This window comes from Sus scrofa, chromosome 8, assembly GCF_000003025.6.
Source record: "Sus scrofa isolate TJ Tabasco breed Duroc chromosome 8, Sscrofa11.1, whole genome shotgun sequence".
NCBI classification, from domain to species: domain Eukaryota; kingdom Metazoa; phylum Chordata; class Mammalia; order Artiodactyla; family Suidae; genus Sus; species Sus scrofa.
The window spans coordinates 6,222,812-6,241,163 of NC_010450.4; the positions used below are offsets into that span (position 1 = coordinate 6,222,812).

At 48.6% G+C, this 18,352-nt stretch overlaps 1 protein-coding gene across 1 annotated transcript in view; it reads right to left on the minus strand.

Moving 5' to 3' along the window:
• SLC2A9 (solute carrier family 2 member 9) overlaps positions 1-18,352 on the minus strand; it is a 156,388-nt gene that overhangs the window by 11,669 nt on the left and 126,367 nt on the right. The window contains exon 11 of the mRNA XM_021101011.1: positions 1,821-1,948. Coding sequence (XP_020956670.1) covers positions 1,821-1,948 — 128 coding nt within the window. The remainder of the gene's footprint in view (positions 1-1,820; positions 1,949-18,352) is intronic.

An 18,352-nucleotide genomic window follows, 5' to 3' on the forward strand; every position in this document is an offset into this window, starting at 1 on the left:
TGAATTTTCCCCACTATCATGAATATTTTACCAACCCCCCTGCTCTGCTGGCTTTGAACCAAACTGGAAAAAGCCATTTAGGGTTTGAAGTCAATTGAAAAGACAACTTGCTATGTTCTGAGCACAACCAGCGAGGGAGCCCTGAGGATGGAGCAAATGGACATGGAACCGCCTCTAATGCCCTGGGCCGTGGCCTCCCAGAGGCACTTCTGTTTCAGAGACGTGATGGCTATAACGAAGTCAGGATGCTTTCAAAGTTCCGTGGTGTGTCAGCCCCTGACCTCGAGACTGGGGAGATGGATGAGCAGATGGGACGCCGTTGATGGTGGTGGTGGGGGGGGCAGAACCTCTGCCTGGACCAGGGCCTTGGGCTGACCTGTCTACTCCCTGAGCCTCGGCTTCTCCACAGGGTGGAGAGAATGGGAATGCCCAGCTCAGGGCCGTACCAGGGTGAGGTGACCATGTAAAGCCACGAGCGGGGGGCTGGTGTGGAGGAATGTTCTAGAGCGTGAGTGCAGGAGCAGCCTCAGTGACCTTCCCCCAGCCCAGCGTGCAGCAGGGTCTCTGGAATGTGCTGGGCTCAGGGCTAGTTAATGAACTGGCAGACTATTAAGGAAGGGGCAGGGGAGGGTTGAAATAAGCCCTGAATATATCCAATCATTGTGATAGAACGTGATAGAAGATAATAGAAAAAGACTGTACCTATGTGTAGGACGGGGTCACTTTGCTATACAGCAGAAACTGACAGAACAGTGTAAATCACCTGTAATAAAAAAATACCCCCCACTCCCCAAAAAACAAACAAAACCACCAAACAACAACAAAAAGAAATAGGCCCTGAAAATAGATGGGGGAGTTCTTTCTCAGAAGCATCCTGATGGATTCTCACCTTCACCAGTGATGTCACCTGTTCCCTGGGCAGCAGGGAGCCTGGTGGGCCTTAGAGCAGGGAAGGTCCACCGTCCTTCCTGGAATGCAGCTGGGCCCCTTGCTCTGTGCAGACACCTCTAAAGTTCCTGCCTTTGGGGTTCGTGGCCCTGGAGGACTCTCTGATATCATTTCCTGCCTCTCCTGTCTCCCTCGCCCCTTCTGTTCCAGCCTCTTTGCTGTTCCTTACACAGGTCGAGCATGGCCCTGCCACAGGGCCTTTGCACTTGCTGTTTCTCTGCCGGGATGTCTCTGTTTCCAGGCTGTTCCCTCATTTCACACAGGTCTCTGCTCTGATGTTGCATCCTTTGAGCAGGCCAGGGGACATTGGCTTTTGTCCCCCCTCTATCCTCACTGCCTGAAATCGTGCCAGGCACAAGGTAGGGACTCAATAAATAAGCGTTGAATGAATGAGCAAGTGAATGAATAGATTCTTTACACAAAAGAACTTGTATCTCTGTTCCTGGAGTTATTATGCTCCTGTCCATGGTGGTCCCCTTTGGGACAATGACCCCGTTAGCAGCGGCGATGCTGAGGACAATAAGGACGCGAGATGCACAGCAGAGTGGCAGCGTGCACTGGACTAGGACACGGACTGTGTCTCATACTGGAAGGAGCACTTAGCAAGATGCGGGTTTGAGATTCTTGCTGGGGTTTCCCTGCGGACCCTCAGCGAAGGGAAGGCCACCTGCTCTGAGACAGTCCTTAGCATCCAGGGGCAGCTCCCAAAAGGTGCAGGAGGGAGAAAGAGTAAGGCTTGGGATCAAAGCACATTTCTTCCATCCTTAGGCCCATAGTGTGAATTTCCAGCGGAGAGAGGATCCGCTTTTGCCGTGTGAATCATCCATCACTTGGAGGGGATTTCATGGGCAAGGCACCCCGGCCAGTCGTACCTGAATGAACGGGAAGAGGAGCCCGACGGTGAAGTTGGACAGCCAGTTGACGGTGCCCGCCACGGTGAAGGCGGCCGGCCGCTGCGACTGCTGGAAGAGCTCGCCGGTCAGGATGAAGGGGATGCCGCCTGCAATCAGAGCCAGGGTGCGGGTTAATTTCCCCGGAAGGTCAGGCTGCTAGGACCTGGCTCCGCAGGACAGGGGAGCCCTCCCGGTAAAGCCGGCTCTGCCTGGGACAGCGATGCCTTCGAGAGCCGGTGCTGGAGTTACAGCCCGTAACCCCTAAAGGCACGTAAACCATGTCTCTGAGCTGGTCCACCCAGACAAGAGATGTTTCGTCCTCCTGGCTCTCCAGATGCCCTCTGCAGCAAGCTGGGCTCCACCACAAATTGAATATATGTATCAGTTTGATTTACAAGGCAACTGATGTTAACTGAATATATGGTGTGAGGAATGGTTAGTTTAGCTTCAGAATAATGGAGTCAGGGAGTTCCTGTCGTGGCTCAGTAGTTAATGAGCTTGACTAGGAACCATGAGGTTGTGGGTTCGATCCCTGGCCTTGCTCTGTGGGTTAAGGATCTGGCGTGGCTGTGAGCTGTGGTGTAGGTTGCAGAGGCAGCTTGGATCTGGTGCTGCTGTGGCTCTGGTGTGGGCCGGTGGCTACAGCTCTGATTAGACCCCTAGCCTGGGAATTTCCATACACCGCAGGAGTCACCCTAAAAAAAAAAAAAAAAAAAAGACAAAAAAAAAACCAAAAAGAATAACAGAGTCAGGCAGGTATTGGCTACCATATTCTCTGGAAGAGAAAACTGAAGCTCGTTGAGGCGATTTTACTCAGCCAAGGTCACCCAACTCCTGAGCAGCAGAGCCTGTCTAGGATTGGGACTCGACCCTCCAAATCTCAGGGTTTTTCTGCTGATCCTTGCTAATCCTTGAGAGGGAAGTTCCGCCTCCTCACTCTATGGGTCCTCCTTTTCTCCTCTGGATGAACTGCGTGGTGGCCCCAGAAACCCAAGTCGCCCCAGCAGTGGGATGCTAGCGGAAACATCACCGTCATAGGAAGGACAATTCTTTCTTTGGAGACGCTGTCCGATGCAGTCACAGAATGTTTTTCACCCCTTGCCTCCTAAAGCCAGGAGTGCCCTCATCACCATGGCAACCAAAAGGCTTCTTCACATTTCCCAGTGCCCTCTGGGTACCACATGTGGCTGAGATCCTCTGAGGTCTGTACCCTTCCCTTCCCAACTGTTCTGCTCAGTGAGACTCAGGATTGGTTGGGCACTGTGCTCACACACAGGACCTGCGGCACTGTGCCCATGCCCAGATTGACCACCGAGGACCTATGTGCAGCCCTCTATCTTCAACAGGAGTCCCCACTCTGATCAGACCTAACTTGGAGGTCCACAGACAAGAAAGGATGGGGAGTAGATGGGAAGCCCTGCGGGACCTTCGCCCAGCTCCGTTTGGAAACCACTAGGCTGGAATCATTCATTCCATCAAGACGGAGTGCTTAGTGGCTGCGCTGGGGCTGGTCCCACAGTCCTGGAGGAGAGTGGCAGTGCCCCTGCCCTCCTGGGACTCCCTCTTCTGGTGGGGAGATGAGAGAGAAAAGAGGACTTATTTATTAAAAAGAAGTGAGGGAACAAGAAATCATCACGGCATGTGATAAGCCCTGGAGGGGATGATCAGGGCAAAGGAGGGCGTGGGGACCTCCGTTAGCAGCAGTGGGGTGGTGGGGCTCTCTGGGGAGGTGACGTGGAGATGTGGCTTGAAGGAGGAGATACACCTTGTGAAGATGAGGGGAAGATCATGGTGATGGAGGGATGGGAGGGCAGAGACCCTGAGGGGTGAAAAGGGTTGGGTCAAAGTCTAGAACCGAGGCCAGCCCATCGGGACACCTGCAGGAGGGTAGAGAGGAATGAGATGAGGTGGCAAAAGTGAGCAGGGCCATGGAAGCAACCTCTGTAGAATCAAGGAGAGGGGTTTTCCATGAAGGAAACTGATGAGGGTTCTAAGGGAGGGGTGGCTGTGATTAATTCGCATTTTGTAGAGATGACTGCAGTTTGGAGAAAAGACTGGAGGATGTTGGGTGGATATTGGAGGCTATTGGGCAGTGCAGGAAGGAGGCGATGGTTGTCTAGAGGGTTTTGATGGTGGTGCTGAGGACAGGAGGAAGGGGCCGAATTTGGGGATTCTCCATCTCAAGGAGGCAAAGCCTTCTGGGTGAGCACAGCACACCACCACCAAACTCATCATCCAGTTCAACCAAGCAACCCAAGGTCACAGAGCCAGGACCAGCTCAAGTCTGTGTCTCTCCCGAGCTTTCACAATGATCACCCCAGCATGCTGCCAGCCAGCCTTGGACTCCACACATCCAAAACGACCCCGGAATCAGTTCCCATTGTGGCTTAGTGGTAACGACCTGACTAGTATCCATGAGGATGTGGGTTCGATCCCTGGCCTCGCTCAGTGAACTAAGGATCTGGTGTTGCCATGAGCTGTGGTGTAGGTCACAGATGTGGCTTGGATGCTGTGTTGCTGTGGCTGTGGTGTAGGCCGGCAGTTACAGCTCGGATTCCATCCCTAGCCTGAAACTTCCATATGTGGCAAGTGCAGCCTTAAAAAGCAAAACAACAACAAAACAAAACAAACAAACAAACAAACAAAAAACCAAACAGATTCAGAATGGACCATCCCCTTCATCCTGCACTAGACTGTGAGCCCTCCAGGGCAGGGAGCATCTCCATTTGCCTGGCTTCTTTGACAGACAATAGACATGTGATGAATATTTACTTACTTGAATTCAATGCTCAAAATTTGATTTTGAAAAGATTTGGTATGCTGTTTACCATAAAAAAGGGGTCCCTCTTTATCTTAAAGGTATCTGTCACCGTGTGCAAGATCAGTGGCTGTGCAATGGCTTGAAATGTGCTAAAACCAGCCTTAGATCTGCAGAGCCCGTAATAGTGCGTTGTCGGAACGTGTTTGTGTCACACGACCAGCCGGTCCTGCAGCTAACACTGCCCTGAGCCTAGCGGTATACCCCTGGGGGCAAACCAAGCTATTCAGAAGCCTGAACAGAGTTGAGGGCTGATGTTTCACCTTCCTGACTCCCCTAGGTGTGTTTTGGAAGAATCTGTGGATAACTCGGTTGACACTTCCCTATGTTGCTGCATCAGCTTGCGGACGAGGAGACCATCAACACACCTGACTCCCTGCACTTGCTTCAGGGCTGAGGCTGCAACTGTTTACTGGTTACGGCCCCTCCTCCCATCACAGCACCTAGGACACACATACCAGGGGCTGTATAAAGATTTGCAGGATCAGGAGTTCCCGTCATGGCGCAGTGGTTAAGGAATCCGACTAGGAATCATGAGGCTGCGGGTTCAGTCCCTGGCCTTGCTCAGTGGGTTAAGGATCTGGCGTTGCTGTGAGCTGTGGTGTAGGTTGCAGACGTGGCTCGGATCCCACGTTGCTGTGGCTCTAGCATAGGCCGGTGGCTACAGCTCTGATTGGAAACCTAGCCTGGGGACCTCTATATGCCGCAGGAGTGGCCCAAGAAATAGCAAAAAGACAAAAAACAACAACAACAACAAAAAAGATTTGCAGGATCAGGGCAGGAATGATCAAGACATCCTGGAGATACAAGACATCTACACCAGATTTCCTCTTTCTTTCCTTCATCAGGACTTCAGGCCAGCCTGAGGACAAATGCAAGCAACCGTGGGGTTCCTGAGCAGCCCACTATGCCAACTGGGTTTCCTTTCCATTATTTCCTTTAACCTCACAACGAGAGAAGGTGGTGAAGCAGAGTGGGCTAGGGCGTGGACTCTGGTGTCAGTAAGAACAGGCTGAAGTCCTGGCTCTACCAGATCCCTTTAGAATTCAGGTCTCTCCCATGCGAAGTATTTTATCAGGGACTTACTTGGGGGGGCAGTGTGAGGAGTAAATGAACTACTGTACACAAGCTCTTAATATAGGTCAGCCACATGAGAGGCATTCAGTGTTAGCTACTCAATAACTGTTAGTGACTATCAAATAATTTTAAAGTCCTTTGCATTGAAGCCCAGAGATAGAGTGTGAAAAGCCCAAGGTCTCTTAACAAGGAGTGATGATGGTGACAATGGTGGTGTTAGTGATGGCGATAGTGATGATGGTGGTGATGATGATGATGCTAGTGATGATGATGGTGATGGTGATGATGATGATAATGATGCTAGTGATGGTGATGGTGATGATGATGCTAGTGATGATGTTGGTGATGGTGGTGATGCTGATGATGCTAGTGATGATGATGGTGATGGTGGTGATGATGATGCTAGTGATGATGTTGGTGATGGTGGTGATGATGATGGTGATGGTAATGATGATGATGATGCTAGTGATGATGGTGATGGTGGCGATGATGAGGCTAGTGATGATGTTGGTGATGGTGGTGATGATGATGATGCTAGTGATGATGATGGTGATGGTGATGATGATGATGGTGATGGTGGTGATGATGATGCTAGTGATGATGATGGTGGTGGTGATGATGATGATGGTGGTGGTGATGATGTTGGTGATGGTGGTGATGATGATGGTGATGGTAATGATGATGATGAGGCTAGTGATGATGTTGGTGATGGTGGTGATGATGATGATGCTAGTGATGATGATGGTGATGGTGATGATGATGATGGTGATGGTGGTGATGATGATGCTAGTGATGATGATGGTGATGGTGATGATGATGATGCTAGTGATGATGATGGTGATGGTGATGATGATGATGGTGATGGTGGTGATGATGATGCTAGTGATGATGATGATGATGGTGGTGGTGATGATGTTGGTGATGGTGATGATGATGATGATGCTAGTGATGATGATGATGGTGGTGATGATGATGCTAGTGATGATGATGGTGATGGTGGTGATGATGCTAGTGATGATGTTGGTGATGGTGGTGATGATGATGATGATGGTGATGGTGGTGATGGTGATGATGATGATGCTAGTGATGATGGTGGTGGTGATGATGAGGCTAGTGATGATGTTGGTGATGGTGGTGGTGATTAAAGTGCTGCTGCTGCTGCTGATGATAACAGTGATGCTAGTGACGATGACGGTGGTGTTGGGGTTGATGATGCTAGTGAGGACAGTGATGGTGATGATGATAGAAATGAAAATGATGGTGGTAATGATGACAGTAGAAATGATGGTGCTGCTGTAGCTGCAAAAGATGCTGGTGGTAGCTAAGTGGCAGGCACTGTGAAAAGCATCTGACAGCTTATTTCATTTAATTATCACTTCCATGTGGTAATTATCACTATTTTCCCCATTTAACATATAAAGTAACTTAGGACTAAGAAAGTTACATAATTTCCCCAAGTCACATCACCAGTGGGACTCAAACTCAAGGCCAGGTGACTTCCAAGTATGAGTCTTAATGACTCCATTGTGGTGAAAGCCAGTCTAAGACATGAACACTAACTATCTTTAAAATGTGTGAAAGCAGTCTTCATGGTTTTATTTGAATATTCTCCCAAGTCCTGAGTTCACTTGTTTTGCTTTTGCTGAAAGGCACTGGTGGCCTGATTTTCTACGTGTCTCTTGTGTATGATCTGTTTCTTCAAATCCAAGTTAAAATGAGAAAGAATGGGGTTTGATGTGGAAATAGAATGGATTTCTTGTGGGTCCTTTAGCTTTGTTTTGCTTTTCAAAATAAAAAATAATTTTATTATTTTTTCTGATCATCATGGGTAATATCTGCCCATTTTAAACAATTAAAGAAAGCATGCAATATAGAAAAGCGTAAAAAGGAAACAGGAGTTGTCCTTAAACCTTCCACCCGGGGATGGTCCCCATTTGTATTTTGGTTCTTGGCAAACTGAACATTGCGATAAAGAAGCCTAGACCAAGTCTGCTATTTCTGCTTTAGTGATTGGCTTTTTTGACCTGAAGTGCTGAAGAAATCTTTCCTTATCTTTGAAGTTCATCAACTACATTAATGGGTCTGATGTTGATCTCTTGGTCACAATCTCTCTTAGAACACTGTGTGTCCCTTTGGACCACAGCTCCACTCTTCATTTCTACAGTACACTTTTGAAAACTTCTTCTGTTCTGTGTTGGATTCTCTACACCAGAGACACTTGCTATCCTTATGTCGGATCAGTGTTGTCTCTCTACCGTCTGTATAGATGGTCTCTAGAATGATTTTGTTCTCTGGTTTTCTGCATAGATTGCACACATGCTGGGCAGTCTCTCCTCTCCTCCCCTTGTCCTTTCCTTTCCTCCATGCCCCATGTGGGTGCTTTCCCTGTGTCACTGCTCTTCTTTCCCATAGATAGAGGGAGCGGCTCCATCCAGATTTCCATCTGCTCTGAACTGGCAGGTCATTCATTTCTGGCACCTTTTCCTTTATCTTCTTCTGGGTTATCTTGTCTTTCAAGTCACAGTTTGAGGTGTGAGTACTATCTTCCAGTACTTTTCTATAAAAGGTGGGAGTTGGGTTGTGGGACAAAAATCTTTTTCTCTTTCCCCAGGATTGCTGACTCACATCTTCACTCTATTTCCCCACAGGTCAGGATGTTAGTGAGAATTCGTAGGCATTTTTGAATTCTATGGTCTGTGATGTTTCTGAGGCGTGGAGACTGAATTCTAGCACCATGCTAGAATTATCCTTCATTGGTACCAATGTTTAAAGTCTATGGTATGATTGTTGGTTTGATTGATGGCCAATTTTTTCTTTTCTGTGTAAAGGTTCATTTGGTTGTCATTATTTTTAAAACAAAAAACCTTTTTTTCCACTGCTTAGTTAGATATTGTGGAAGGAAGATCCTATAACCAGGCTATCCATGGCTATATTTACTTGAAATCTCTTTATAATTAGTTTTTTTTCCTTAAAAAAACACAAAGTATCAGTGTTCCTTTTGGTAGGTGTGTAGATGCTGATCACCTTAAAATGATATGCTTCAAAATTAAGGCACAGTTGAAAACAATGCTTTCTTGTAAAGGATTTTGGAAAGGGAATGACTTCTTTAAAATTATCTGGTTTGGGGCATTTTATTTTGTGGACATTATTATTTACAAAAAGATTTGAGTGCCTGATCTCATTCATGACCAAACTATAGAGTTATGAATTGTTATTACAGAGTCAGAAACTAAGACTCCAGAAGATGAAGGGTCTTACCCAAGTTACTAATCCATGGACAGAGTTGGATTCTGGCTGCAAACCCTGCATTATTTTGACTACAACTTTCAATTAAAAAGGACAGAAAGATGAGAATGGATTTGTGCTATTGTTTCTTCCCTGTGCCTGGATACAGGGTGGAAATAAAATATATTATGGCACTCAATACCTATTGTCTAATCATACAAACTTAAATGTTGTAAATAAGCCTCAAATAATTATGTCTCTTGGTCAATATCTTTTTTTTTTTTCTTCTTAACTTTAAAAACATTTGAGGTATAGTTGATTTACCATGTTGTGTCAATTTCTGCTGCACAGCAGTGTTGGTCAACATATCTTGTTATCTCACTTGGCTCTTATTTGTTATTTTATTTGGCTACCTTATTCTGGATTCTCCCAGAAGTGGACCCTGGCAAGTAGCTTTTGTGTGGGTTGATCCTAGTAAAAGTGTAACTGGAGGAAAAGACTAAAGGATATGTCATCAACAAGTTGCCACTATTGGTAACCAGAGCTTACTCCAACTGGGAACCCTTGGGAACGCATGTGGAAAACAAATCTCAGAATCATCCATCGAGAGGCAAGAGAGTTGGGTATTCACCTATCAAACCTGTCAATCACTGATGGAGGACTGCTCCCAGGGTAGTGCATCGGTGGGGTATAACACTGGTTAAGAGCATGGGATGGGCTGTGGGCTGTAACAGTGGTTAAGAGCAGGGGGGCAGGTATGGCATTTAGCTCCTTTATTTCTGGCTCAGCTGGGATAACAACCAAGCTGTACTGGACAACTGCACCCTCTGGTGTCCACCATGAGGAGCCATCCATCTGACACTGGGTCTATTGTCTCAACCTTCTCCAGGAGATAAACATGATTTAAATTCCCACATCTGCTGGCTCTGTGACCCCAGGTAAAGACATCTATGGCTCTCAGTTTTCTCATCTATGAATAAAGATAACACTAGTTCCTACCTCTTAGCATTGTTTTGAGGATCAAATGCAGTACTCGTAGCAATTACAGTGCATCTGCTGTATCCCAGGAAACACGGGCCTGTGTTTTAGTCCTGCTGCAACTTTCCCTTCATATTTTCTTTAGCTCTCTTCCTACTCCTCTGCTATTTTCTAGCTCTTGCCAGGTACCTGAGGAAAATCTCATTTGTTTATAAAAGAAATAAAGGGCAACTGTCCAAACTTTCTATAATTCACGTTTATCAGAATTCTTTCACGGACCCACTATCTTCAATTTCAAAAGTCCTTTCACATGCCTAGAAATTCCTTTAAAAAATCTCCGTGTGTCCATAAGTCACGTAATCCTTTAAAGACATTTTCCCCTTAAGAACTAGCTTTGAAAAATAGCCTATTAAAATTTTTAAAATCAAGTATAATCATTTTGAAAATTCCTTGTGGACATTTTGCTGCATTTATTTATTTCACTAGACTTAATCTTGTTTGGCCATTCCTTCACCCATTTTCATCCAACATTTACATGCCAGGTCCTGGGCTGAGTGTTTTCAGAATCTACCACAGGATGGACCATTTTAGGAGGTAGTATTTGAACCCTCACTGGGCAGGAGAGGAAACCAAGGCACCGAGCAGCAGAATGACTTGCTCCAGGCAGCACAAGCTGTAAACGAGAGACCTGACCTGCAAACCAAAATCTTCTGGTCCATGGAAAAGACTGTCTCTGCCTTCCTCCTTCAAGGCCCCTCCAAAGGAGATAGAACTCAAAGCCTCCAGCCAAGACAAGAGTTACCAGACCCTCATCATGGCCCTACCGCTCTCATTGCCGTGCCTCTCCCACACTCCCCCGGCAACCTGGCCTGTTCCTTCCTGCCCCGCTACTAAGAAGGGTATGTGGCCCACTCCTCCCCCCTCCCCCATAGGGGCCTTATAGGCCCCCAACCCACCAGCAAGTGTATCGCAAGAATCCTCTTTCCCCAGCCAATCAGCAGGTCAGCAGGTGTATCCCGAGACTTCTCCTCTCTCCTCTATCAAACAGACACGACCACATGCCCAGGGTTGGTTCTCCCTGATCATTTATTTGCAAGTTGGCCTGCTGTGTTAACAGCATCTCAAGAAACTTGTCTTTTTTTTCTTCACCTTGCCTTGAATTCAGAAAACTCTTCTTTCTGACCTGCATGCACAGACCATGACTCTTTCCCCACGAGATATTAACAGAGAGAAGAAAGGCAGGAATTCTGAATAGATTTGTTTTATGATGGCAGTGCCAGCAATCAGCAATCAGAGCCTGCAGCCTGCAGGGGAGCTGGTGCCAGAACTCAGCTGGTGCAGCAAGGGGAGCAGTGTCCGAGGGGCTGCTTGTTTGGGAAGCTCCTTACCTTGGAGCATGTCTATTCAGCCAGACGGAAGAGGTGGGTCTGACCTCCTGTCTCAAAGGAGCTCAGATGGCCATCTCCTTGGAGCCCTTGCAGGCTCTCCCCTCCTGACTCCCAGTGGCTCTGCAGACAGTAAGGTGGGAGGCTGAGGTCCTTCCCTAAGCCTCAGTTTCCTCACCTGAGCGCTTGATGAACTATTCAAATCTAGGTAAAGTTGGTTTGCTTGGCACACATTAATTATGACCATGCTGAGATGCCCAGGCTGGTGGCCAATGAAACCGTGTGCCAGCTCCTAAGTCCTTGTGTTTTGAAGTAAGAGGCTTTTCCTTTAGCCTCTCAGGCCTCCCCTCAGTCTCAAAAGGCTGACTCAAGAGTTAATGATGAGGAAGTTCCCGCTGCGGTGCAGTGGAAGCGAATCCGACTAGTATCCAAGTGGATGCAGGTTCAATCCCTGACCCCTCTCAGTGGGTTGGGGACCTGGCTCAGAGTTCTGTGGCTGTGCTGTAGGCTGGTAGCTACAGCTCTAATTCCTGATCCCTAGCCTGTGGTAGCTACAGCTCTAATTCCTGATCCCTAGCCTGGGAACTTCCATTGGCTGTGAGTGCGGCACTGAAAAACAAAAAAACAAAACAAAAAAGGAGCTAATGATCAGGAAACATTGTTACAGCTAAAACCAGTTACAATAGTCTCCATTAGGTTATACCCCACCTTAGCCCACTAACTTATTACTCATGGTGACTTCTCGTTGGAGCTCTGTTGCACCTACTGCTTTCTTTTGTAATTGGAACACCCCCCAACAGCCCTGCCCTGCGAGCAATCTTATCCCAGAGAGAAGATCAAGGAACGATAACCCCGAAGACAACCAGAAACCATCACCGGGCCCTGATGCCTCTGAAATGACCTGTGGAGGGAGAATAACGTAGACCCCTTCACAACAACCCTGTCTTCCGAGCTAAATTTACACACCTCTTACGCTCCCCTCTCAAGGCAGGACGCAGATTTGAGGCGTTAGCCGGCTGTGGCCTCCTTGGCCTGGCAAAGCGGCGCTAAAGCTGTTCTTTCTGTTTCCACCCAGCACTCTGTCTCCGAGACTGAACCGATACCAGTGGACAGAGGTCGGTTTTGGCGACGCCAAGAGCCTGGCTTTGGAGTCAGGTAAACTCTCCAATGACAGCCTGTGTGATCACAGGCAGGTGACATGGACAGCTCTCAATGTTCTCATCTATAAAATGAGGATAGAGCCATAGGTAGCTCCTACCTCTTAGCATCGTTTGGGGATTAAATGAGGCAGAGTTTGGCAATTGTTCAATGCCTAGCAAAGCTCAGTTGCATCAACTGCTAAATCTCTTCTCACCGTTCATTCACTTAATACATGTGCAAGGAGCATCAGTGCCAGCCGGGTGCTGTGCAGGGAAGTCAGAGCAAGAAGCAGACTCGACTTCCGCTTTCCAGCACCTGGGATCCACGGAGTCAAGCAAGCCAAACCCATCACAAGATTAACATTCCCGGACCACGTCTCTTCTGGGCAATTATAATAATAAAAAGTTAATGCATCGAGTACTTCCCGTGTGCCAGGCTCTGCAAAAGTTTTCCCTTCATGGAGGTTTAAATTATTTCAGAACAGGAGTGATAAACTCCATACGGATACAGCATCAGGTATTGCTATTTTATTTTTTTTCTTTTTAGGGCCACACCTGCGGCATATGGCAGTTCCCAGGCTAGGGGTTAAACTGGAGCTGCAGATTCCGGCCTACGCCACAGCCACAGCCACATGGAACCCAAGCCACATCTGTGACCTATGCCACAGCTCATGGCAATGCCAGATCCTTAACCCACTGAGCGAGGCTAGGGATCAAACCCGCAACCTCAGGTTCCTAGTCGGATTCGTTAACCACTGAGCCATGACGGGAACTCCCCAGTTCGTATGTTTTGACAAAGGCTTTATTCTAGGGGAATTTCTTTAATCTGGATTTTTAGGTCAAAATTCTTCTGTTTGAAGGCCTCCACCCTGGAGCTGCTAGGGGCGGGGATGTTTTTGATGAGTCTTGGGAGGCAACCTGCCAGTTAACGCCAAACTAACACTGTTCATTCAAATGAAAAATGAGGAGCCATCACATGCTAATGAGTGCAGACAGCTAATTAGCAGGTAGGAAAACACAGTTCAAGTCCGTGAGGACAAACTCATGGCTTGTGCTCACCTTGGGGGGTGGGCCACCCTCAGACCCTGTTACTAAGCTTGATCAGGAGTTTACATTTCAATAAAGCCAGAAGTCAGAGGTCACTCTCTAAAGTTCTTCCTTATCTGGTCGAGTGCAGTGCAATAGGGGCTGTTGAAGCAGACCAGCGAGGGTGTCTGGATCAGGCCGGGTCTTTGGTATGGGTGCTGTGGTTATTAGGCAGCCTAGGGTACAGTCGAGCACCCGGGGGACACAGCCTGGGACCTGCCACTCCAGGCAGTCACAGCCTCAGCCTGGGTTTTGGCAGAATGGGTTTGTATACTCACTCAGTGAGCACAAATGACTGAGTTCTTGCTCTGGGCTGAGGCTGTGCTGGACACTGGGGATATGTTTCTGCTGGAGCCATGGTTCCTGGGCTGGGTGGCATCTTAGATCCTGGGTTCACGATGCCAGCTGGCCCAAGATCCTAGAATGCTGAAGCCGATGAGGTTGGTGGTCAACCCCTAAATCTGCCCCACTCCCATCTCAGTGCAGCTAGTCCCACATGCACCTGCTGGCTCCATTCCCCACACAGGGCTTTGTCTGGCTTCCCACAAGCCAGAGGGCTGCGGAGTCAACACCTCTTTCTCCCCAGACTGGCTGCAGGGAGCTGGTTAAATACTTCCTGGGGGATGACTCTGAGACATGTATTTCCTACAGCTTTTCAGACTCTTTGGGCAGAATTCTGCCGTGGTCGCTTGCGGCAGTAATTGGTTCCATAATTGCCTATTTCCCTGCACTTCCCAGGATCATCCCCCAAATAAACTGTGTTCCTTGAGTCCTTGGCTTAGAGTCTCTTTCTGGGGAAACTCGGTCTAGTTTTTCAAAGTCCTGCGTTACCCAAGACGGAAGCCCACACCAGTCTGCCCTTTTCTGAATACCTATTGATGGATTTATTTCTGTTTTAGCTTTTTTTTTTTTTTTGGCTGCCCCACAGCATATGGAATTTGGGGGCCAGGGATCAGATGCCAGCCTCAGTTGCCACCCAAGTCACCACCGCAGCAATACCAGATCCTTAACCCACTGTGCGGGGCCAGGGATCAAACCTTCGACCCAGCGCTCCCCAGACGCCATGATCCCATTGAGCTACAGCAGGAACTCCCACCTACTGATTATAATCTAGACTCCTGGGGCATCCGGGGTGACCCACCCGTCCTGGTGTTACAAACAGAACATCCCGCGTCACAGGAACCCCTGGGGTGGTTGGTTTCCCCAGTGGTATCTCGACTTATTTCCTGATGGCTTAACGGGGTTTGTTGTGTTTATGCGATGAGGGTGCCGAAAGAGACTATATCACGTTATAAATGTTTCTGGACAGACCAAACTGATCTACTTAGGGAAGAACTGAACAGCAGGAGAAGAGACAGAGCTTCCAATGTGAGCTTAGAGGCGGCAGGGCTGGCCTGGGGCGACTCAATACATTAAGTGATGCTGTGATCAAGAGAGATGGAGAATGAAGTTTTCAGAAAATCCTGCCGCCCGCCTCGGGACGGGCTGTGGTGGAATTTAAATTGCTGCTTCTTCTTGGCCGTCAAACTGATGTTTCTGTAAATGAGGCTGCCGAGGCGGGCTGATGGGGGGGGCATTTTCAACATCATGAGTGTTTCTCTGCATCCTTTGTTCATCCTCCCACAAATTCTTTTTTTTTTTTTTTTTTTTTGCTATTTCTTTGGGCCTCTTCTGCGGCATATGGAGGTTCCCAGGCTAGGGGTCAAATCGGAGCTGTAGCTGCCAGCCTACGCCAGAGCCACAGCAACGCGGGATCCGAGCCGCGTCTGCAACCTACACCACAGCTCACGGCAACGCCGGATCGTTAACCCACTGAGCAAGGGCAGGGACCGAACCCGCAACCTCATGGTTCCTAGTCGGATTCGTTAACCACTGCGCCACGACGGGAACTCCCCCTCCCACAAATTCTTGAGAGTGGCGGTGTCTTGCCCAACTGATGGATGTGTTTTCAGAGATTCGGGCTGCCTTTTTTCTTTTTTTTTGGTCTTTCTGTCTTTTCTAGGGCCGCGCTTGCGGCATGGCATGTGGAGGTTCCCAGGCTAGGGGTCCAATCGGAGCTGTTACCACCGGCCTACGCGAGAGCCACTGCAACGCCAGATCCGAGCTGTGTCTACGACCTATACCACAGCTCACGGCAACGCTGGATCCTTAACCCACTGAGTGAGGCCAGGGATCAAACCCACAATCTCATGGTTCCTAGTCTGATTCATTAACCACTGAGCCGTATTGGGAACTCCTCGGGCTGCTATTGATAGTGACATCAGGACATCTGGGGCCAGCTCAGACTGTCCCCGGCAAACAACCGATGAGGGACTCAGGTCCAAGGTGAAAACTCTCAGTTGAGGTCCTAGGGGTGGTAAGGCAGTGACGGAGGCGGGATTCAAACCCAGGTCTACAGGACCCTCCCTGGAGTCCTCTCACTCAAGGGAAACAACTTAAGTAATAATATCTACATGTGCTGTGGCCACCTGTGCAGGGTTACGGTCGTGAATTCTAATTGACTAAGACTCTTTCTAGGTTGGCGGTATTCTCCCCAGTTTACAGCTGAGAAGACTGAGCCTCAGAAAGGGGAGGCGACTTGCCCAAGGTCATTCACCTAATACGTGCCAGAGGTATGATTCAAGGCATGGTCTTCCCACCCAGCCAACTCTGAGCCCCAGTCGGGAGCACAAAGTAAGAAGCCTTCATTTAGATAATTAACAGGGAGCCCAAGGGAAGCTGCAATACCCCTGTGTCAAGAGTAAGTCCTCCGTGAGCACATGACCTTGTCAGGCCTTGAGGGCTTTCCTCTTTAGGAAGGAGAGCTTATTCTTCTTTTCCAAGTTTCTTCCTCAAGTCCGCATGGCCCTCGGCCACAGCAGATGTTCAGGCTGAGATAAAAGCTTCCACTGGAAGTCGGGGAGTGAGGTCTTTGCAGAAGCAGTGGCCCTGGCTGCGTTTTTACCAGGTCTTGGCTGTGATGTGCTGGCACAGCTCAACCATCCCCAGATCAAAAGGTGGGGTCTGATCAGCCCTGGCTCCTGGGGGCGGGGGAGCAAAAACCTTCCTGCTGGGTGTGGGGTGAAGGTGGGGACAGTGCCCCTCTCAGCCGGGGCTGGACTACAGGTCAGCCTGGCTCCTCCCCCTCCCCAACTGCACCCGAGGCATATGGAAGTTCCTGGGCTAGGAATCAAACCCGAGCCACAAGCGACAACCTATGCTGCAGCTGCAGCAATGCCAGGTCCTTAACCCACTGTGCCACAGTGGGAACTCCCAGCCTGGCTTCTTTCTATGGAATCCCATCAACTCAGTTCCGTGTATACCTCAAGTGATGGGGAGCTCACTCCTTGTGAAAGAAAGGGTCTAGCTGTTTGATGGAGCTTAAATCTGAATCTTGATCACCTCTCAGGCCCCAGTTTCAGCATTACTCCTTTCCCAGGAGGTCCTCCCTGAGGCGGCACGTGAAAAGCCCGAGTCCCTGTCACTCACTGGTGCATCTCAGGACCTGGATCAGCTTCCGCCGAGCTCCCCTCTCAGCCTAAATTACATGAGCACTGGCTGTTCCCTCTGCCTGGATTTGCTGTCTCCAGATGCCTGTATCTCAGCTCCATTATCACCTCCCGAGGGGCCTTCTGTGCCCCGTCCCCCACCATGCTCCTTCCTCTCATTCTGCATGACTTTTCTTTGGAGCACTCATCACTACCATATATCTTTATTTGATATTTATATTTTTATTTATTTTATTTTTTTATATTTATACTTTAATGGGTTTACTATAAGCCTCCTCCGATAGAATGTCAGTCCTGGAGGGCAGACGTCTTGTCTGTTTTGTTCCTTGCTCTGCCTAAAGTTCTAGAACAGTCTCAGGCACAGCATATGAGAGCTCAGTAAACACTGGTGAGTGGAGGAATGCAAGAACGTGTGAGCGCCACCGACTGTTTCCCCACTAAGTGAGTCTTACCCATCTTTGCCTCCCCTGCTCCTAGGGTGGGGGCAGACATACACAGCAGGTGATCAATAGCTACTTGTTGAATGAATGATTGATGCTGTAGCCACAGCGCTCACATTTGGAGGCTTGATCAGATCCTCCTCTGCTTCAAACTTCCGGTAGGTTCCCACTGCTCCCACTGCATTGAAAATAAGTTCCTGACTTCTCACCAAAGAGATACGAGCGCCTCTGTTCCCCGGCCCTTGCTCGCCCTTCAACGTCACCTCTGATGTCACCTCTTTCCCTTGCTAACAATGCTCCAGCCTTCCCTGAAGCTCTCAAGCAAATTCCTGCCTCAGGACCTTTGCACTTTCTTTCCCAAGATCCTCCAGGGCTGTGACCTTCTTAGCATCCCAGGCTTGCCTCCAATGTGCACAGAAGCCCCTCCTGTCCGCCCCGCAAAAGCAGCCCTTTCCCCATCACTCAAGACCTTACTCTATTTATTCCTTCTTAGTTCAAGTCACCCACCCTAAATATTTATTAGTTCCCTGGGCAAGGTTCCATGAATATGCATGTATGTGTGTGTGGGGGGGTGCAGCTTGGGATCTGAGCACCCCCCTCCTGCTCCTTCCCCTCCGGGATGTAAATTCAAGAGTAAAGACCAAGTCCCTGTGTCATTCACCAGGGTGTCTTGGGTACCAGGTCAACCTAAGCAGTGCTTCCTAAATACTTTCAAATTAATAACTGCACTTCACTCTTGACCTCACGCAGCCAGTTGCGCCCACGGGATTTGCACTTCCCGGGCTATTTTTCAGTTTGTCAGGTTGTAATTTATAATTATGTATCACGTTTTATAATTTATAATTACGTCTCATTATTTTAGGCTGTAGTTACTG